The sequence below is a fragment of the Apis cerana genome, linkage group LG14, assembly GCF_029169275.1.
Source record: "Apis cerana isolate GH-2021 linkage group LG14, AcerK_1.0, whole genome shotgun sequence".
In the NCBI taxonomy this organism is placed as follows: Eukaryota; Metazoa; Arthropoda; class Insecta; order Hymenoptera; family Apidae; genus Apis; species Apis cerana.
The window spans coordinates 8754148-8775484 of record NC_083865.1 but is presented as its reverse complement, the minus strand read 5'-3'; the positions used below and the strand labels follow the sequence as shown (position 1 = coordinate 8775484).

General features: G+C 29.5%; 4 protein-coding genes and 1 long non-coding RNA gene across 10 annotated transcripts in view; 2 read left to right on the top strand and 3 right to left on the bottom strand.

Moving 5' to 3' along the window:
• Positions 1-555: 555 nt before the first annotated feature.
• Positions 556-4540, bottom strand: LOC114576875 (uncharacterized). Its single transcript, XR_003696394.2, has 2 exons — positions 4373-4540; positions 556-4269 (listed from the first exon to the last, which is right to left on the bottom strand). It is a non-coding gene; the product is annotated as an uncharacterized LOC114576875 (long non-coding RNA).
• On the top strand, positions 2542-8152 carry LOC107998648 (sodium-independent sulfate anion transporter). Its single transcript, XM_062084569.1, has 10 exons — positions 2542-2682; positions 4242-4446; positions 4537-4691; positions 5127-5424; positions 5598-5910; positions 6005-6166; positions 6262-6402; positions 6610-6755; positions 6835-7026; positions 7314-8152. Exons 2-10 carry the CDS (start codon positions 4312-4314, stop codon positions 7575-7577), a joined length of 1806 nt encoding a protein of 601 aa, XP_061940553.1. The 5' UTR covers positions 2542-2682; positions 4242-4311; the 3' UTR covers positions 7578-8152.
• An 818-nt stretch (positions 8153-8970) lies between these two features.
• On the bottom strand, positions 8971-13893 carry LOC107998749 (putative uncharacterized protein DDB_G0286901). The gene is made up of 5 exons (XM_017058172.3): positions 13582-13893; positions 13002-13119; positions 12193-12633; positions 11921-12126; positions 8971-11831 (listed from the first exon to the last, which is right to left on the bottom strand). The coding sequence occupies exons 2-5, from the start codon at positions 13112-13114 to the stop codon at positions 8971-8973; spliced, it is 3621 nt and encodes a 1206-aa protein (XP_016913661.2). The 5' UTR covers positions 13115-13119; positions 13582-13893.
• Positions 13894-14088: 195 nt separating this feature from the next.
• Positions 14089-18371, top strand: LOC107998711 (sodium-independent sulfate anion transporter). 4 transcript variants are annotated; one of them, XM_028667127.2, is made up of 9 exons: positions 14089-14363; positions 15364-15587; positions 15699-15894; positions 15968-16188; positions 16279-16843; positions 16927-17138; positions 17203-17376; positions 17457-17619; positions 17907-18371. In XM_028667127.2, exons 2-9 carry the CDS (start codon positions 15378-15380, stop codon positions 18056-18058), a joined length of 1893 nt encoding a protein of 630 aa, XP_028522928.1. In that variant the 5' UTR covers positions 14089-14363; positions 15364-15377; the 3' UTR covers positions 18059-18371. The 4 variants fall into 4 exon arrangements, with proteins under 4 accessions (XP_028522928.1, XP_016913614.1, XP_061940552.1 ...); XM_017058125.3 differs by having other exon boundaries at positions 16912-17138; XM_062084568.1 differs by lacking the exon at positions 14089-14363 and adding an exon at positions 14988-15284 and having other exon boundaries at positions 16912-17138.
• The window catches only part of LOC107998710 (uncharacterized), a 48461-nt gene continuing 45470 nt past the window's right edge, over positions 18347-21337 (bottom strand). For 2 of the 3 annotated variants that reach the window (XM_017058122.3, XM_017058123.3), the window contains one exon: positions 18783-21281. In XM_017058122.3, the coding sequence (XP_016913611.2) occupies positions 18900-21281 (2382 nt within the window). In that variant the 3' untranslated portion in view covers positions 18783-18899. Of the gene's footprint in view, positions 18638-18782; positions 21282-21337 lie in introns of those variants that run through there. The other variant, XR_009832590.1, reaches the window with a different exon arrangement.

The following is a 21337-nucleotide window of genomic DNA, read 5'->3' as shown; positions in this document are numbered from 1 at the left end:
ATTTTTATAGTATTTCAATTGATATTAATTGTATAATATATATAATATATTTTTTGATGGAAATAAATTTTTAAAATTTTTTTTAAGAATTACATACAAAATTTTTCTATTTGTTTTTCTTTCGTTTTTTACTTTTTTTTTACATATATTTAAAATTTAAAATATATTCTTTCAAAAAACTTCTATTGTTTTTTCATTTTTATTCATATGATATACATAACATTTAAATTAAATTCAAATTTAAGAGCTAAATATTGAAATTCAAATTCTTATGTATCGTTTATACTTGTAACATTATAACAGAAAAATACAGATGAGATCAGCATATTTATTATAATTTCCTTTATCCTATAAATTTACTATTATTTTATATTCCTATTAAAAAAATTAATCGATATTATAATTTGATTTTAATAACATTATTATCTTTATTATTATCTATGTTTCTTATCTAATTCCTCTAATTCTATGTTCTTATTAATGTTATTATTAGTGAACACATTTTAAAAAAATTATGATTTAATGAAAGTATATAATAACACATGTTTTGATATCTATTTTTTAATGTAAAATTTTATTAATTCTTAATTAGAAACTTTTACTAACTGAAAGTCGTCGGTTATCTAATAACGTAACATCTGAAATCAAATATCATCAAATCGGAATTAACATATAAAATATTGCTTAATACAATACTGGTATTGCAACTTTCAATCGTCTATATATGAGCAAAACATCATTTTTTACAATACTTCAAAGTAAAATAAAATAAATACGGAATTGTTGAAGTATATTGTAATATCGCTCTTTTATCGAACAATTTTGAATATTGAACTACATATTATTTTTTAAAATTAAAAATAAATTATATGAAAATTCCATTGTAAATTTTGCAAACAATTTTTTTTTTGACAACTATGTTCGAAAATTATAATTTTACTTAGCGAAATTCACATTGATCGTCTAGAATCATTTTAGCAAGTTGAAAGAGGCAAATTGTAGATAATCAAATTCTTCAGAAAATTTTCCATTTGATCCTGGATTAAACCATTTTTTAAATTCAGTATTGTAGTATCAATAAATCTCAATAAACATATCGTTGTCAAAAATATTTTCATACAAGTGAAAATGAAATAAGGAATAAAAATAATTATTCGTTATTTTAGATAATTCTATGTTTTTCATTCGCTAATTGATTTCAAATGAGTTTCTCTATTATTTCTGAGAATAGCTCTTTTATTGATTAAGCTTAAATGACTTATTAAAATTCTCCAATCATTTCTTGAATTTTTTTACCTGATCATACCTGATGATTATCTTTACTAGTACTTTATTTTATAATATTAACTGAATCATACTGAAGTAAAAGATTATTGAAACATTACTAATTAAACTACTTATATCTTTAGGACGATTGGTTCAATTTCTATTTGCATGTTTAATCTATGAATGATAAGTATTTTTAAAACGCCTAATTATTTTTGTAAATAAGGAGAAACACAAACATAGTCTAAGGCAATGAGCAAACAAGTAGACACGTATAAGTCTAAATCAAACGAAACAGTGACACTAGAAAATTAACGAGACATAGAAACTGAAAATTTTCGCATCTAATCAATCAAAACGATGAATAATATATCGCATTACTAAGTGATAATGTAAAATAGTAGAAAAATTTAGAAAAAGTGTTTTCTAAAAATATAAAAATAATATTAAACTAATCAAATATAATAAATTATGATTTACATTTTCTTTATATAGGTGTAAAAATAATCACAAACCATTTTATTTGCAATTCTCTCAAGAGTTAATATTATACTCAAATTTCAATTATTAGTCATCGTGTAAGTAAATAACGTATATATATTGTGATATTTTTAAAAATGCTGGTTTAAACTTTTATCGATCATTTTAGAGATATACACTTTCGTTTCGAAAATTGTTTTTAAAAATAAGACAATTAGCAATAGAACGATATTGAAAGTTTATAGTTAAACATGTCGAATTTAACTAAACTAACTAAAAACTAGTGAGACACAATTTTTATTTTTAGTATTAGATGTACATCTAGTCGCGAATGTGTCCATCAATCATTTTTCTCTCTTTTCGATAAAACGTCAATTTGAGAATAAATTTATTGTCTTCCGTGAAAAATGATCTTGTTCGCGATGTTTGAACACTTGTATTTAAACAAATAATTACGCCGCGTTTTACATATTCCGCTATTCTTTAATATTCATTACTGCGGATAAAACTAACACGATTGCAATTTTTTTCATAGTCTTTACATCCTTTTCTAACGTTTTCAACTTTTCAACCATATTTTTCTACTACACCATCGAGTTCTTGGATTGAAAATTAAAAAAATTTCATGGCAAATTTTCATCAAACAATAATTTCTGGTTTACTTTCACGGATTCATCGTTACGCTTGCTCCGTTAACATGCAAAACACATAGTCGTTCAAGACCACGCGACGTCCTTGTAATTACAGTCATGTACACGATGTTCGGCATACGACGATAAGAATTTCAACCATTCTCTTGGAACAAGAAGTTCACCGTTAAAAAGGATTCGAATGAGAAAGAAAAGTGTAGCGGAACGTATCCGTCGTCGAAGCAATTGACACATTCCACGATAATCCACGAAAGGAATCCCGTTCTGGAACAATCGAGCATCCGTGGTGAGTTGTTTCTACCAACACGTTGCTTTTGTTTCTGTGTAAAATCCACACCGATACACTTTTCATAAACATTTATTCATTATTGGCGCGTTACGTTACGAGCGTAATTGCAGAGGCAAGTAGTCACGCCAAGTGTCATAATCACTTTTATCGTTCCTGCAAATTTTTCTTATTTTAAAATTAAAAATTGATGCAGGTCAACGATGCAATCTTTTTGAGACTTTACATCTAATGATACAGATGAAATTAACATAGTGCGAAATGATACGAGATGAGATTTGACGCAGTGTGAAATCATCGTCGTGCAAAATTGTTATCTACTATTTAACTGCTGATATCATTTCAATCTAAATCTTATGTTTTTAATAATAAGTTAATTAAATTAAAAAATACAAGATCACGCATGAATTTTTATTTCATTTAAAATGCAAAGAATAGAATTCCTAACGATGAAAAATTATATGATTATTTTATGTTAATACGTGTTTAGAAAATTTAAAATCTATTGAATAATATCACATATGCAAAATTGTAAGATTACATTGTTGATCATATTTAATCCCAAAAAAGTATGCAATATAATGGTAGCAACTTGTTGCTCGATTCGTTCGTATCTATTATCAAACGAAATATAATTAATAAAAGAAATAAACAAAAATTGCAACATGTTCCCTACAATTTTACTAATTAGTTAAAGAACGAAATAATAATGAACGTAATGATATGAAATATGAAAAGACAGGATGCGAGAAATGTGTAGGTCAAGGTATAAGATAAAAACGTTAAATGAATGAATAGAATCAACAATAAAAATGTTAAAAATTTGTATACGGGTCGGTTGAAAAAAAGATTCGTTCGTTGTTCGGTTAATTAACGATAATTTTGCCGAACCCAGTATTCATTTAGGGAAGGATTGACGCATGCGTTCGCATCCTGACATTTCAAAGTGGGGGAACAAGGCACGTGTGAAACAGCTGTAGATTTAATCAGTGTATAGAGCAGGTACGAGGTACCGCATCAATCGTTAATCTTCTTTCGTCCAACAAACATTTCGTCCACCGACATTTCTTCATTTCTTCATCGTGATTCCTTCGAGATCATCGGATCCTCACTTGCTTTGGTGCACAAACTGGTTCATCGCGGTTATACCTTGCGATAACTTTCTTCGTGACAGATGAAAGTGAAACTGGAATTTGAAAACTGTTATAATGAACGGTACAGTGAGATATTAACGATTTCCGCGGTAACTGTCGACGAGGAAAACTGGAAAATCACGTGCTTAAACGATCACACGTGACCACCGCTCAGTTAGTGACGTTAAATCGTGTTCTCGCGCGTAAAATCACTTACTAATTGTCGCTCGAAAATTCGTTAATTGCCCGCTTGTTGTTTCATCGGCGAGACATTGAAACGACGATTGCGATGCCAGTTAATGAGGCGATGCAGCTCGCATATTAAGAAGACAGGCCGATGAATTATGACGATCTGCCAATTGAAACTCGAAATCGAACTTCTTCCTTCGTTCAGATCTTCGTCATTGGATCGTGTTATATTTTCAGAATTTCAAGTTGACACGATGTGCTGAAACTGTTGAAAAAAAGGACTCGTTAGTGAAGAAATTTGAGCGAAATGACCGGGTTTAGCTTTAAAAAATTATTGAAGGAGAAAATTCCTATCTTAAAATGGTTACCGCTGTACAAAACGAAGGACGCATTGGGTGACCTGGTTGCGGGATTGACAGTAGGTCTGACCCTGATACCACAGGTATTTTCCTAGATTCAATCCGATTTTATATCCGTGAAATTGAACGTCGATGTTCCAATTCGATCGGATCGATGCAATTTGTAATTTCAGGCGATCGCATACGCTGGGCTGGCAGGTTTGACGCCGCAATATGGTCTTTACAGCGCGTTTGCTGGCAGTTTCGTTTACATAATTTTTGGTACCTGTCGAGAAGTCAATATTGGACCAACTGCATTGATCTCTTTGTTAACGTACACATACGCGAGGTAAGCCGTTAGAAGTTTCTCGCGAAAACACGATTCCTTTAGATTTAATTTAAGACTCGAAGACTTATGAATAGCTTTAATCTGCTCGTACAGTGGTTAAATTCGCGAACATCATAATGGACAATTGGATCTCATGATACGATAATGATACTTGAAAAGATGTCGCCACTCTTTTGAAACTCAATTATCGCGAGAATATATTGTGTATTAATTTGCGCAATTCTTTCTTCAGTCTTCGTTTGAAGACTTCTCTTCCAACAACTATCTACTTCTAATATTTTTTATCACACGAATAACGTTCAAAAATACTGTTGACTTTTGAACGAACGAATGAAAAGCCTGGTTCGGTTATCTTTGATTCCGGAAACGTGCGATCAAATTACTTCTTTCCGTTCCCAATATCTAACTCCTCTTTTCATTTCGATCGTGTTCCAGGGGTATTCCAGATTACGCAATCCTCTTGTGTTTTTTATCAGGATGCGTCACGATAGTTTTTGGAATTCTCCGGCTGGGTTTCCTTGTCGAGTTCGTTTCCATACCGGTCGTCTCTGGATTCACGTCTGCGGCAAGCTTAATTATCGCCTGCAGTCAAATAAAAAGTTTGCTGGGTATAAAAATACACGGGGAAAGTTTCGTCGAGATTTGGCTGGAATTGGCAAACAACATCCATCGAACCAGAATCCCTGACCTGATCTTGTCTTGTTGCTGCATTCTAATTCTATTGACCTTGAAGGTAATTCACCATGAACGCTATCGTTCGGCAAAACTAGTTCTTATGCGCCGTGAATACGTAAGAATACGTAAGAAAGGAAAAAAAAAGGATAGAAAACTGAGCGAGAAAAAAGAGACTACGTTATTTTTACGTTATTTTTTTTTTTTTTTTTTTGTATTTTCCTCTTGTTTCAGAAACTCAAGGATATCAAAGTCTCGAATGGAATTTTAAGAAAATTGATCTGGTTCGTGGGAACTGGCAGGAATGCTCTTGTGGTGATTTTGTGCGCTGTCGCATCGTACGTGTTCGAAAATCACGGCGAAGTGCCTTTCGCTCTTACAGGCAATATCGATGCCGGCCTACCCACTATCGCACCACCATCTTTCTCGATCACTGTTGGAAATCGAACCGAAACTTTCGTTGAAATATGCAAAAACTTGGGTTCCGGTATAGTGATCGTTCCATTGATCTCGATCATCGGAAACGTAGCCATTGCGAAAGCATTTTGTAAGTTTTCAAACGGATATTTGATTTCCTAATAAAATTGACATTTCGTTCCATCTTTTCTTTTTTTCCTAAAACGTTAATTGGCTTTTCAAAGCGCGAGGACACTCGCTCGACGCCACTCAGGAAATGTTAACTTTGGGTCTATGTAACGTTGCTGGCTCGTTTTTCCATTCCATGCCAGTGACAGGCTCCTTTTCCAGAAGCGCCGTGAACAATGCTTCCGGCGTGAGAACACCCTTGGGTGGTATTTACACAGGTAAATCTCGTAAAATCTTTACGATTGGAAAGATAATAGGAGATGGAATGGTAGAAGGAAAATTGGAAATTTATGAAAATCGATTATATCCGTAGGTATTCTAGTCATTCTCGCTCTGAGCTTACTCACGCCATACTTCTATTATATTCCAAGAGCGACTTTAAGCTCCGTGATAGTCTGTGCAGTGATATTCATGATCGAGATAAAAATGATACGGCCACTTTGGAAATGCAGCAGTGAGTAAAAAAAATAAAATTAATGATTGAAAAAATATGAGAAATAAATAAAATACGATGAAATGTTTCAAATGTAATGTGTATATATATGTATATATATTCGAAATTCCATTATAGGATTTCATGTAAGATCATTCGAAGAATGTTAATGATATGTCATACATCTATGTTATTTCGAAAAAATTTAATTCGAAAATATGATTCCAGAACGAGATTTAATCCCGACATTTACAACATTCTTCGCATGTTTGTTCGCCGGAGTTGAATTAGGAATTTTAATAGGTGTAGCAATTGATCTGGCAATATTAGTTTATTTCAACGCCAGGCCGACAATATATATCGAATACAGAAATGTAAGTACATAACAATATTGACAAAGATTCGAGAAAGAGATTGCTATTGTTTTAAAAATATCCTCATTTTTTACCGCAGACTTCTACGTTAAGTTACATCCTCGTGCGTCCCAGCGCCGGATTACTTTTCCCAGCGGTGGACTACCTAAGGATATATCTGTTAGAGAACTTAGCTAAGGATCATCAAAAATTACTGAAAACTTTCAAGAACACGAAAATCGTCGTTCTAGATTGCAAGCACATCGATAAAATTGATTTCACTGCGGCGCGTGTATGGATAATAATCTTAAGTAGCTGATTTCGAATTTGGCCTGGATTTTACTTCTTCGAGCCTTTTCCTATCCTCTCTTCTACGTTCGTGTTACAAAGATAATTTTTTCTTTTCCTTTTGTCGTGTTTACAGAGAAAATAGCGTAATAGTGGTAATTTTTATTATTACGACGGTAACAAAGAAAAAATATAACTCGATTGTTCAACAATCGCTCAAAGATGTAAGATCTAGGACAGATTTGAACATATTTAAATTTGTTCAAATTCTTCCATTTGTAACATTTACAGGGATTAAATATGGTTATGAGAGATTTCAAAGAAAAGAATCATTGCTTGATCATGTTGCAACCCTCCAAGGAAGTTTTACGAAGTATTCAATCGCTCTCCAAAGAAACGATTGAAGTGGTTAATACCGATACCGAACTCGTAACTGCTTTGAAAGAATTGAACACGACCAAAGCGATCAAAAAAATTGGTACGGAGATAATAGATATGTCAAATGGGACAACTACCAGTGATATGAGAAATGAACTTACGAGTACGAAGCTTTGAAATCAACTACGAATTTACAGAACGAAAATTTCAACGAGATATCAAGAATTAGATGTTCAAAAAAATATTTAAAATTTCTATAAATTTCTTTTTTTTTTTTGTTTCTCCTTTTTCTAATTTTTCCCTTTTTTTTCTTTTCTTATTTTTTTTATATATATATATATAATATCTGAATTGAGTTGTATTAGACTATCAACGATATTGTATAAAATCGTAATGAACATTAACGCATGTTTATGATGTACATATGAATCGTATGATAATTCGTACGTTTTTTAAACTTTTTATAAAGATATATGAATCGACCAGCAATGATATTGTTTATCAGAAATTACTTTTTTTTTTTTATCTGTTTCAAAGAGATTCTATTGACACGTGCATTTCATAATACAGATGAAAGAATAATACTGTGGTTATAAATGCATATCAGAATATGTCGAAGGATTATAATATATATTTTTATATATATATATATATATATATATATAACATCTACCAAATATGGCAAGTTTACGTTTTATTTTGTAAAAACTTGTAAGTCCTCGAAAAATAAACTATATGATATTTCTTAACAATATAAGTAATATTTAAACAAAAATATATATATTATATAAAACTCTTTGCCTCCAAATGACACAGAAAAAAACGACGAAGTAAAAAAACTATGTATCGATATTAGGTCGTGAAAATTAAATTATTTAACATTGTAATCAATTAAAGTCTAAATCATCATTATAACTATTATTGTATACGTATCACGGAATTTAATTTAATAGAAAAATAAAGAAATAAAATTGTTTATAATGTGAACTAAATACTAAACAGTCATAATACTTTCGATAGTAGGAACATAAAAAGTATTTTGCAAATTTGCATTTCTAATTACATACCGTGTATCATCTGTTTCGTATTAATTACACGATATGAAGCGCCTAATAAAAAGCGCTTAATTATTTTTTTAAAAGTACATAGAATCCAAGTATAACGAGTAACATCAATGTCTAGTAATAATGATGAATATAAATATTTGAAGAAAATCTAGAAAATAGATTTGCTACTTTCACACTGTTACGATAGGAAACAAGACGAACTGTCGCGTAATATTTCTGACAAATGGCAGTATCATATAAATTTCTTTTAAAGCTTCTCAACTTGAAAACTATTTTCTAGTAGTGCGTGACATCTAATATGACGTATGTGATATTATATCTAGATTAATTAAAAAACTGACTTTTACGATATACATATACATATATGAAGATAACGATGATACAAACAAGATGAAAAATTGTAAGGTAAATGTGCAACCATTTTTGTACCGTTTAATTGCAATTATCTATTGAAAAAAAAGAAATAAATATGTATGCATTTTTCGCCATTTTTTCTAGGATCTTTACTGATCCATCGTTTTACGCATACCACGTCCGATATTTATCCTGGATGAAAGTTCTTTTGGAGACACATGATAAGCTGTATTCTTTTGAAAATGAGGGACATAATGTTGGGTATTAACAGTATGCACGTTGTAAGTTACAGGTTTTATATCCGATCGTATGGATGAATTCTGAATAGTATCACTCTTCCGTGGGTAATTAACTCCGTAGTACATACATTCTCTTGGTGATACCATAGGTGGTACACATTCTGAATCGTTTTTCGATACGTCATCTTTCCTATTATCCTGATTATTATTAAATGCAGGACAAGTTTCTGGAATTCTTTGATAACCAGTAGCAAGAGGACGTGGTGCATATTTCTGATTCATTTGCATATGCATATTTGATGAACCATTCCTCGTAACGGGATCCATCGTGATCGCATACGAAAATGGTACCATTAATTGATTATCTTGAGAACAATTTTGATATTCATTTGGCACAGATGTTCGATATTGACTAGTTCTCATATGAACGTCCATAGTATTATCTTTCATCCTGATGTTATTCGTTTTACAATTTTGCATATTTCCCATATAATTATCAAGTTTTACAGGGACAGAAAAATTTGGAGTATTTTCCAAAGGTTGCATCTGTTGAAAATGTTTGTACAAGTTGTTTTGCATAGACGTCGATACGGGACAATTAACAGAGTCCGTCAAGTTATTTGCTGATAATACTTGATTGGGAAATGTATTGCAATTACTGTACGGAGGATTTTGGAATAAAGGTGCCGGATATTGCAATAATGGATTCCAACTTTGCATGCACATTGGTGGAACGTAAAATAACGGATGTTGTAAGTAACTTGTTTGTTGCATATTACCGAAATCCGCGTTACACATATGTCTGGAATTTTGAATAGGGATATTCACAGAATGTCCAGGATTCATCATATTTCCAAAAAGAAACATATCCGGAAGCGGCAAATTCCATTGATTATGTTGTGTAGTTATAGGATGATTATGAAAACCTGGTGGTGGTAGAACTGATGTTTGAGTATTATGCATCAAAATATTAGAAGGATCAGTTTGCAAGATATTCTGGTTTTCTACGGTGTAAGAAGAAGTGCTTGGAATTAATGCGTTTTGAGAGATAATTGTACTATCAGCTGTTTTCCTTGGTATAGTTTGCGTATTATTGTATTGATTTATATAGACACTAGGCATATTTTGATAAGGTATACCATTTGCCATAGCAATAGCTGGATTGGAATTATTGTGCGGTAATATATTTTGTGGTGACACATGGGAAGTTTGTTCTGATTTTTGATGCACTAAATCCATCAGATGTAAATCTCGTTCAGAATTTTGAGTATTGGGGCTAGAATTATTATATTGAGCATTATTATTATCGAAATAACTCTTATTTTGTATATTTTGATGATTTTCAATTTGTTGAGCATTATTTGTATGTGATGCAGTTTGTAAATCAGAATAAAATGAATTTGTTGAAAGCTTATTTTGATGTATGGAATTATCAGAATATGATATTGCAGAATGATGTGCCATATTAAATTCCTGAATATTATCCAAAAACTTAACTGATTTCGTTTCAGAATTATTTGTTTTATTATTGCTATTATTATTACTAGTATGTTTTTGTTCAGTCTTCACAAATTGTACTTCAGTTTCATTACAAGAAGCTTGCGAAATCTGTAATTCTTGCGGTGTATGAATAGATGTATGTATAGTTGTACAATCTTTGGTACTATTCGAAAAAGAATTTAATGATTTTATAGACTGTACATTATTTACAGCAGTTGAATCTAATGCATCAGTCTTTATATTACTAGCACCGTTATTTGTATTATGTGAATATACAGATATTTTTGAGCTTTCAAATTGAGAATGCATTTTCTCTCCTGAACCAATACGATTTATTCTATAATCTTTTGTTAAATTACTATTATCAATACTCTTTTTATGATCATCTGTTTTTGTTTTTCCATTTAAATCTTTAAAGCATGACTGAAGAATACCTGAAGATCGTCTATAAACGTTAGTATCTTTCTTAAATTTCTGTGTATATCCTTGGTCATCTTTATTATTTCTTTCAGTATTATTCTTTGTATTAGAAAAATTTTGGTAATTTCGTTTGCTTGATGCAGAACTTGACTTTACTGAACTTCTTTCATTTATATTGCATTCCATAACATTTGGATTCTTTACATTTTTTCCTGAAGTATTTTGATTGAATTGAGTATTACTAATTTGCTTATTTAATAAGGATTGTTGATTTTCATATTTCTTTCTTGATATATTTTCAGCTGAATTAGATATATTGATATTGTTAACATTAGATGAATTATCAATACATCCATTTTCTTCTGGTTTAGTTGTATTTTTTGAATATCGTTGTTGCGATTTTATTAAAGATTTATTTCTATTATACTGGACATTGTATGATTGAGTACGTGTTACTTGAACTTTATGACATCTTCTTGTATCATCTGTTTCATTAGTTTTCTTATCTGGTTCATTTCTACTTGATTTTAATTTTGTTGTAACAGATTTATTTTTTTCATCTAATCCTTCTATGGAGGACTTGCTTCTATTAACGTTATCATTAAATGTAGAAAAATTTTGTTTAAAAAATTGTTGTTCTTTCATTCGAGCCCCTTTACTCATAATTAAATTTTTATTATAACTGTTAATTTTACTATATTTATCAATAAGTTTAGGAGTTGTACCTAGAGCTACTTTTTTTGAGTCCAGAGAAGTTGAAGTAATATTATGATCATTACATATATTCAACAAATCATCTTTAGATTTAGAACCCTGTTTTGAAGAAGTCCAAGATTCTTTTAAAGTATTACCTGTAAGAAAAATCATATTTTCTTAATCCAAATTGCACTGTATTTTTTTTTATTCAATTATAAATTAAAAATTAAAATTTAATTTATACCTGTCTGTTTTTTAATTTTTTGATCATTCAATTTTTTAACACTAGTCTTTGTTGTTTTTTGTATACTTGTTTTTGTTTCCAATGGCGATTGGCTTTTAGATCTTTCATTATTATTATTGTTATCATGACACTGCTTTGAGCTAACTTGATTATCTACATTACTGTCTGACTTTGGTAAGTTAGGTATATTATGCTGACCATTATTCCTAATTATATAAATAATACAAATATGATATAAAATTAATTAATCTCTATATTAATCTACTACCTACCATTCATTATCTATTTCATTATGCAATTCCCCAGATTTATTTTTTTCCCCTTCGTTAAGTCTAAATTGTTCTAATTGAACTGTAACAATATTCTCTGTCAAAGACATACTAATCATCTCTTGTTTATCTAGTCTTTCCATTACTAAAGACTGAGAATTTGGAAACAATGTACTAGTTATATTAACATCTTTATTCCAAACAGTTTCCATATCTTTTTGAGAACAATCAAAAATTTCAGAAGATGATTGATGTATATCTTTATTTATACTATTATCGTTTTCATTTATGTCTTTATTTAAAATAGGATCAATCTTATCTAATTCAGGATTGTTTGAATGAGTGTTAGTTGAAACAACTTCAGTTTCTTCTTTTGTTCCTTCATTTATTTCACTTTTAGATGTATTATTTTCTGTTTCTTTTCCATCTGGAGGTGTTTTTATACTATAATAAAAAAAAAAATAAATAAAAAACATTAAGAAACATATTTTACAAATAACTATTAATATTACTAAATTTTCTTTAAAAATTTTTATTATTGATATTAATATTAATATATAATATATAATATATAATAATATTATATAAGCTTTACTATAATTAATAATATTATTATAAATATTTATCAATATAATTAATTATTAATAATATTATTATAAATATTTATCAATATAATTAAATTTAATTAATTAAATGCATCTTACTTATGTATAAATATTATATTTCAATAAAATTTCTTACAGTAAAAAAAATAATAATATAAATGATAAAAAAATAAAAAAATAAAGAAAATAAAATATATATAAACGTACTGGCCTGATAATTGAGAATTACTTTTTAGCCACTGCATATTATGCATCTTGCCGATTAAAGCCATCTGCTCTATGTCAAATGATTTTTTTAAATCTTTATCAGCAGAATCCATTTTACCTATCATAAATTTAGTAAGAAAAACTAAATATAATTCCAAATAAAAAATAATATATTATTTAAAATTTTACAGGATACACATAAAAATAATATAAAAATAATACTTATAAATCTTATAAATATTATTAAATAATCAACAATCAATATTATCAAATTAAGATAAATAACAATAGAAAAAATTAAAAATAAAATTAATAATCATGAAATTATTATGTACTACTTTCCATCAAAATTTTTTAGATCATTTTATAAAAAAAATTAAAATAAATATAAAAAAAACTCTTGATTAATTTGAATTTATATTATATGTTTTATGGTCTGTTAATATGAATATTGAAAACAATAATAAATAATAAATACATTTACGACGCAATTAAGAACGAATAAAAACGACATTCTTATGAATTTTCAACTCGAAAATTTTACGTTTATTTATATAAGAATAATAAATTATCCAGTTACCGTTATTTAATTTTCTGATGGCAATCAAAGAATTAAACTAGAATCTTTAACAGCAAGTTTTTCTTCCATTTAATTTGCAGAGATTAGAAGGAACAACCGACCACAGTAAAGGACGCCATAATACTGATAGGATAGGAGGATGCGCAAATGCAAATGATAGAAAAATTTTTAAAGTGAATAAGAAAAAAGTAATTTTTATACAACTTATTCATTGTACATCTTTTTTCCAAAAATATAACGTTTAGTAATCTTAATACTAATAATATATATAAGAAATTTATTATATTAAAATTATGATAAGTTTTCGAAATTCAAATAATACCCCCCTTAAAGGACATTTCGAAACACTGGAAATTTATTGGTTGTAATTCGATGAAACAACAAACCTAACTTGTTCACTCTAAATTACCGACTGCAGTAGAAATGCAGTCCCTCTGTTGACAAATATGTGAACTGCACTTTCTCTCTAACCATCACAAATGAAATGCCAATTCTTACATTTAGTTTATAGTAAGATCGTGTCCGGCGCGTATGTAACGTGTCATGAAATTAGAATATTATGTTTCGTATATAAATTTGCACAATGAAATAATAAAAAATATATTATTAAACTATAATATTATTGTTAATTGATAATATATACTAGGTTATGCTTATTCTCGTATGTGATCAATATTTCAGTGAAAAAAATGTGAATAAATATAATATTTTACAATAATTAATAGTGAGTTTAGTAATACTTGCATTCAACGGAAGTATGTTATCACAGTTATTATACTATGGTATGTATTTTTCTTTTTTTTAATAAACTAAAATCATTAAATCATTCATTATTTTAGAAAGACAAATATAAAAATCTTATTTATATAACCGTGTAATACTTTTTTAATACTTATATGATTGCTGTCAATGAAAAGGGTCAAGTAGTTAACGTCCCTTTTAATGCTGATTGAATTAAATATTATAAAAAGAATATTGTGAAATATTGTATTGTATTATTGAAATAGTTCAATAATCACTGATACGTAAAATAACAAAAAAAGAATACCTTTACTTATAGTAACCTTAAACGCCGGTGAAATTCAAATCATATATTTTATATTTCGTTGAATAATTATGATATATATATATATATATATATTGTTAATATATTTTAATATATTGCTATATTGAATCAATTCAAAATATTAAAGAATATTAAAGAATAAGAATAAAAAGAATATATAATCGAAATAAATTTTTAAGTTATAATTCTTTTTTAATATTTAATAACAATTTTTTCTTGAATTTCTATAGAAAATTTTTATAATTTTTACATGTACAAATAATTCTGTTTTCGCAAAAAAATTGCATTATCATACTTTTTATATTGCTGAAACATTACTGTATATATTCTTGTTTTATGTGAAGTAACAATTCATTTTATTGATTATATAAAAAGTAGCGAAGGCTAATAGCGATTTTTATGTCATGATAAATTTTGCATTATATCTGACTATATAAACACTCGAAAACCTTCGGTTTCTTTCAGTTTCTTGATATATCTTGAAATGTGAACATGTCATAAATTTAAATAGGTTTTAAATGAGTTTTTCTTATATGTATATTTTATGAAACTTATCACCATATTTTGTGCATTTAAAATATATTAGTGCGCGTAATTATCTATTATGTATTTTATTGAAAATTGAATTTTTCATGAAGTAAAGATTATAATTTTTAAAAATTATTTTTAGATTTACTTCATGTATAGATTATTTGGTTTTATATATTTTTTTAAAGGTACATAATTTACAATGGCTTTCGATGCAATAAATAATAAAAAATGGCAGTCGAAAGGTGGACAATTAAATAAATTTATTAGAAAACGAATACCTATCGTAGGATGGTTATCAAATTATAATTCCGAAAAATTTTTGAATGATGCTATCGCCGGCATCACAGTCGGGCTTACTGTTATGCCGCAAGGACTTGCTTATGCTACCTTAGCTGGTTTAGAACCTCAGGTGAATTATATTTTTAAAAATAAATTTTATTTTATTATTGTTTAACTTATTTTATTATTTTTTACGAATAAATTTATTTCCAAATTTATAGAAAATATATTTTTTCTATAGTATGGTCTTTATTCTGCATTTATGGGAGCTATGGTATACATAGTATTTGGTTCATGCAAAGATATTACAATTGGACCCACTGCTCTTATGGCATTAATGACTCATGAGTATGTTCAAGGTAGAAATGCGGATTTTGCAATATTATTAGCCTTTTTATGTGGTTGCTTACAATTACTAATGGCCTTTTTACGGCTAGGTAATGTTATTAATACAAATTTTTTAAAAATATTGTGTTGACACTTATTTGAAATTGCAAAATTCCTTTACAGGAGTACTTATAGATTTTATTTCAATACCAGTTACAGTTGGTTTTACTTCTGCAACATCCATTATAATTGTAGTTTCTCAATTGAAAGGTCTTTTGGGATTAAAAATTTCTTCACAAGGAACCTTAGATACTTTAACAAAAGTACTACAAAACATTCATCAGACTAGATTGTGGGATACTTTGATGAGTTTTTCCTGTATAACTATTTTATTATTGTTTAGGGTAACATAAATGCATTTTCATTCATATTTTCTTTTTTTTAATTTTACTTGATTAGTTATAAATATAAAATAAAATATCTCTATTGTTTAGAAAATGAAAGATATCAAGTTATATTCAAACAATGATAAACTAAATAAATATCAAAGAATATTGATGAAAATGATATGGTTATTATCAACAGCTAGAAATGCTGTTATTGTTATAATTTGTTCTACTATTGCCTACAAATTGAACTCTATTGAATATGGTTCTCCATTTATTCTTACTGGTCCTGTAAGATCCGGTCTTCCATCTTTTGGATTGCCACCTTTTTCTACTCAAGTAAAAAATGAGACTTTAAATTTCATTGAAATGTGTTCAGAATTGGGTGCGTCCATAGCATTAGTACCTATAATTGGAGTTCTTGGAAATGTGGCAATAGCAAAAGCCTTTGCAAATGGTGATAAAGTAGATGCCACTCAAGAACTGATTACATTAGGTATTTGTAATGTTCTTGGATCTTGCGCAAGTGCAATGCCAGTGACTGGCTCCTTTAGTAGATCTGCAGTAAATCATGCTAGTGGTGTAAAAACGCCAATGGGTGGTTTATACACTGGAATATTAATATTGTTAGCATTGAGTCTATTTACTCCTTACTTTTACTTTATACCAAAGGGTAATATAATTTTTCTTTATTCATCTCATATTTTATATATTATCTCTAAATAGATATTATTTTCCTAGCTTCCTTATCTGCAGTTATTATTTCTGCAGTAATATATATGATTGAATATCAAGTTGTAAAACTCATATGGAAAACTAGTAAAAAAGATTTGATTCCAATGTTTGCTACTTTCTTGTTCTGTTTAATTATTGGAGTTGAATATGGAATTTTAATAGGTGTAGGAACAAATCTTATATTCTTATTGTATCCTTCTGCACGTCCTACAATACATGTTGACAAATGTACAGTGAGTACTGAATGAAAAATCAATAACTTTTTGTTTTTTAACTTATATGAATTGTACATTTTAGACAACTTCTGGTGCTGACTATCTCTTAGTAACACCAGGAAACAGTTTATATTTCCCTGCTGTAGATTTTATTAAAAAATCGGTCGGCAATGCCGGTATAAAACAAGGTTCTAGTCAAGTTCCAGTTGTAGTTGACTGCAGATATATTTTAGGAGCCGATTTTACTGCTGCAAAAGTAAATTTTTAAATAAATAAATATTACATAATAAAATATAATAAATATGTACTATATATGAATATAATTATTGGTTATAGGGTATAGCAACATTGATAAATGAATTTAACAATCGAAAACAAGGTCTGTATTTTTATAATCCGCGGTCGGATGTTATTGCTGTACTTAAAGGGGCTTGCGGAGAAGAATTTCAATACATTTCTACCGAAGATGAATTATTGTACTTGTTATCGACGCATCAAGGTAATATAATATAAAATAAATATAATATAAAATAATGTAATAATCAAAAAATGGCTAATACTTTTCATCATTAAGTTTTTGATGATATCCTTTTATAATAGGATATTTATAATAAGACAGATCTCGTAATTACTTTATAATTCGTATATTCCATTTCTATGAGTATATGAAAATAAGTAATCAGATCTGCATTCCTTTTAATTTCTCATCTCTATATTTAATTTAATATAAGTTAATATAAGTTATTGCATATGTATTTGTATTCTCTAATCGTTTTTTATTTTTAGATAAAACATCGCAACAACTTTTGGAAATAACACGTGATAAATCGCATGAACCACTAATGTTAAGTAGTCTTGAAATCATTCATCGAAACAATCGTTCATGTCAAGAACTTAATGAAGTTACAACTACATTGTTACATGCTACAGCTAGTTAAAAAATAAATAATCTATATTAAATTCATTTCGAAAAATAATTTTTATGAACATTTTTCATGAAAATTGTATCTTTGAATTTTTTTTTTATTTTTACACTTTTTTTTTTGAAATAGTGGTGCACTTCATAGAACATTAAATAATTTCTAATATTATAGAATTAAATTTAAAAAATTAAAATTTATGACAAATTGTGCATGATATTAATTAAGATGTAAATATACGTAACTTTGTATACATAAATGAAATGTATTGTATTTCTTTCTTTTTCTTCATATTTTTTAATTAAGAAATAAATAATATATTGTGTAAATATTTATGTGTTATATTATTTATGCACATCTATGTTTCATAAATTACAGTCTTTTTTTTTAACTCGATATAATTATAGAGGTATTCCTTATATATAAAAAAGAATATATTACACAGTCCATACATAAAAAACTTTGCAATTGGTACATTTGTATAATTGGTCCATCACCAAAATATCTATCTATATCATATTGAAATATTTATCAATAGTGTTAATTACAATATAAATTAGATTGTTAACTTCGCCCATAATATTTAATAACATTGCACTGAAATATTATATTCGCTTAATCGCAAATTGAGATAAATTAAAAACTTAATTATTATGTTTTAATATATATATATATATCGAATATATATATAAAAAAAAAAAATACGAAATATTTTCAAAAATTAAAAAAAAGAAGAAAAGCATTTAGAATGATTTCTATACAAGAATATATTCTATTATATAGTATATACAATACCTCGTAGACTATGAGGATATGAACAGGATTGGATGATCTAATCCTAATTATTTAAAGATTATTTTTAATAAAGCCCTGAAACAATATCAGTAACTTTTGCACGATTTCCATTTGCAGAAGAAGCTGTATTTCGTCTTCCAATTGGACTTTCTTTTATTTGTTGATTTCCCGAATATTTTCCAGCATTAAATCGACTTTTTCCTAATCCAAATGTATCATAAGTTCGTCCAGCGAAAATCCCTGAATCCATTGATTTATTTAAAAATCTATTACCAATATTTTCATTCTGACTGAACGAATTGTGTCTCACTCCATTCTTAATTAGAATCATTGGAGTACAATCAAAATCTAATTCGTTGTTTTTACTTGAAGAATTTAGCTTATTCCATTCTCGATTTCTTTGTTCTTCGTACAATTCATCACTTCTTAATTGCTTATTGCTTACATGTCCGGAATAAAATTCATCGTTTTTCAAATGTTTATTCTTTGATTCTTCTCTCCTCCCCTTGGATTCAAATTCACAACAACTTTTCGATTCTTCCAATCTATTCGATTTCGATCTAACAAGTGTCCTTTCTTCTCGAGACTTTTTCGTTTTGGATTGATATTTATTCGAATTCCATTGATTTTTCTCTTCCATGATCACGATATCGATCATCGAATCCAAACCTTCATCGATTCTATCCAAAGATTTGGTTAATAGATTGGGAGATTTTGGCGCCTCGATGGATTTTGGTTTTCGCGTTATTAAAGGTTCAAGATTGAAATCTGTGACATAAAATAAACCACTATCGCTTCCACCTTGCGAGGAACACTGATCTTTTTTAGCGATATAAGATACATGGTGAAAGGATTCTGATCTGCGCATTCTATTCCTCGAATTCTCTTCTGCAAAAAGTTCTTGCTTGCTTAGATTTTCCGAGCTACCGTGTCTCTCATAACTCTGGAGACTTCGATGCTCGTCGAAAGAATTCAGACTCTCGAATTTCCTAATGTGACTTTCTATTCTGCTTTTATTGGATCTTTTCGATCGCGAACTGGAAGCACTTGATTCGAGGTAATCGTGACTGGCCGATCTACGAAGAAGCTTTCTTTTTTCCACTTCGCTTCTATATTTCGAATTATGTCTTTGGGATACACCGTCCAATTGCCTGTTGTTCGATTTAGAGTCATTCGTCGTTTTGTTTTTCGCATTACACGAGGTTTCATAATTCCTCATTGTTTTCTTATCCTTTATTTCGTTTTCACCGAAGCGTCGAAGATCGGTGAAGCTTTTCTTCATCTTACCATCATTGTTATTCTCCGTTTCTTTCCTATCACACTGTTTCTGAAAATGATCGACCTCGGTTTTAATCCGTTCCTCGTAAGTCTGGTTCTTACTGTTGTACTTGAGTCGAGAAGCGCTAAGGAGAGAGTCACTTCCATCGCCCAACGTTTCGTCTTCTATATCTTCATCGTGAGAATTGAACGGCTCTTCTTGATCGATAAAGTCACAATGCCTTACTGCCATGATAGCCGACAAACAAGGCGGTGATCTTCTAGGTGGCTGAGGATGTAGAATAGTTGGAACGATTGCTTCCTCGACTTCAGGTCCCTTTACAACGATCTTCACGCTTCCTTCCACCGAGGAGGATTTCGAAACTCTGCGTTTTTCACCATTCGTTCTTTTATCACTGCTCGAATCTATACTATAATCTCGATCGTTACCAAAATAAGTCACTTGCTCTCCTTTGATCACACTCTGAGACATGTTGGAGCCCGTGTTCGACATAGAAATCTTGATATCCGTTTGATGATCTCTCTTTAAAACCTTGTCGTAAATGTAAGTCTCGGAATTGTTCAAAGAAACTTTCGAATCGGTTCTGTGTAACTTAATTTTCGAAGAATTTTCGTTATAAAAATTCGGATTCGCGTGATCTATTCGATTCTGTTCCCGGTTTTTGTCCCCGATCTCTTCTTCCGCATCCTTCACGATAATCCTCAGCTCTTCGATCACGTCATCGATCGTGGTTTCCTGATCATTATCCGGAGACACGTTTACTTTTTGATTCGTTCGAGATTGATGCTTCGTATTCTCCGGGCTACTCGATCTCTCCGACGAGCTGATACCCTCGTCTTCCGCGTTCGAGGACATTTTCGGCGACTGTTTCGTGCCAAGTGCCGTCAATTTCTCACGGTCCTCTAGGTTATTATAATTGTTCAACTTCTCCAACTGCATTTGTTGAAGCTGCGTTTGCAGAGCCGAAACCTTTTTGCTCAATATCCTACAAGTTTCCTCGGCACGTACGACACGTCGCTGTAGGGCGTCCACGTCCACGCAGTTGTGCGACCATTTCTGAACCTCCTTATGTAGAAGATCGTTCAAAGTATCCTCTTCCCTCCCGTCCAATTCTTTCAGCCATTCTTGAAGGACCTGCGGCTCTAGACCAGCTTCGCAGGCTTCGGCCTGCATGGCGAACAAAGCGAGCATTTTACTCGTCGTAAAAATTATCGAGGAGATAA

Excerpts from the sequence above, each read along its gene's own strand:
- LOC107998648 (XM_062084569.1), top strand. The coding sequence starts at position 4,312 with ATGACCGGGTTTAGCTTTAAAAAATTATTGAAGGAGAAAATTCCTATC. Across the intron at positions 5,425-5,597 it reads TAATTCTATTGACCTTGAAG|AAACTCAAGGATATCAAAGT; the intron begins GTAATTCACCAT and ends CTCTTGTTTCAG. Across the intron at positions 7,027-7,313 it reads TTGATTTCACTGCGGCGCGT|GGATTAAATATGGTTATGAG; the intron begins GTATGGATAATA and ends TAACATTTACAG.
- LOC107998749 (XM_017058172.3), bottom strand. The coding sequence starts at position 13,114 with ATGGATTCTGCTGATAAAGATTTAAAAAAATCATTTGACATAGAGCAG. Across the intron at positions 12,634-13,001 it reads AATTCTCAATTATCAGGCCA|TATAAAAACACCTCCAGATG; the intron begins GTACGTTTATAT and ends TTTTTATTATAG. Across the intron at positions 11,832-11,920 it reads AAAAATTAAAAAACAGACAG|GTAATACTTTAAAAGAATCT; the intron begins GTATAAATTAAA and ends TTTTTCTTACAG.
- LOC107998711 (XM_017058125.3), top strand. The coding sequence starts at position 15,378 with ATGGCTTTCGATGCAATAAATAATAAAAAATGGCAGTCGAAAGGTGGA. Across the intron at positions 15,895-15,967 it reads AATGGCCTTTTTACGGCTAG|GAGTACTTATAGATTTTATT; the intron begins GTAATGTTATTA and ends ATTCCTTTACAG. Across the intron at positions 16,189-16,278 it reads CTATTTTATTATTGTTTAGG|AAAATGAAAGATATCAAGTT; the intron begins GTAACATAAATG and ends TCTATTGTTTAG.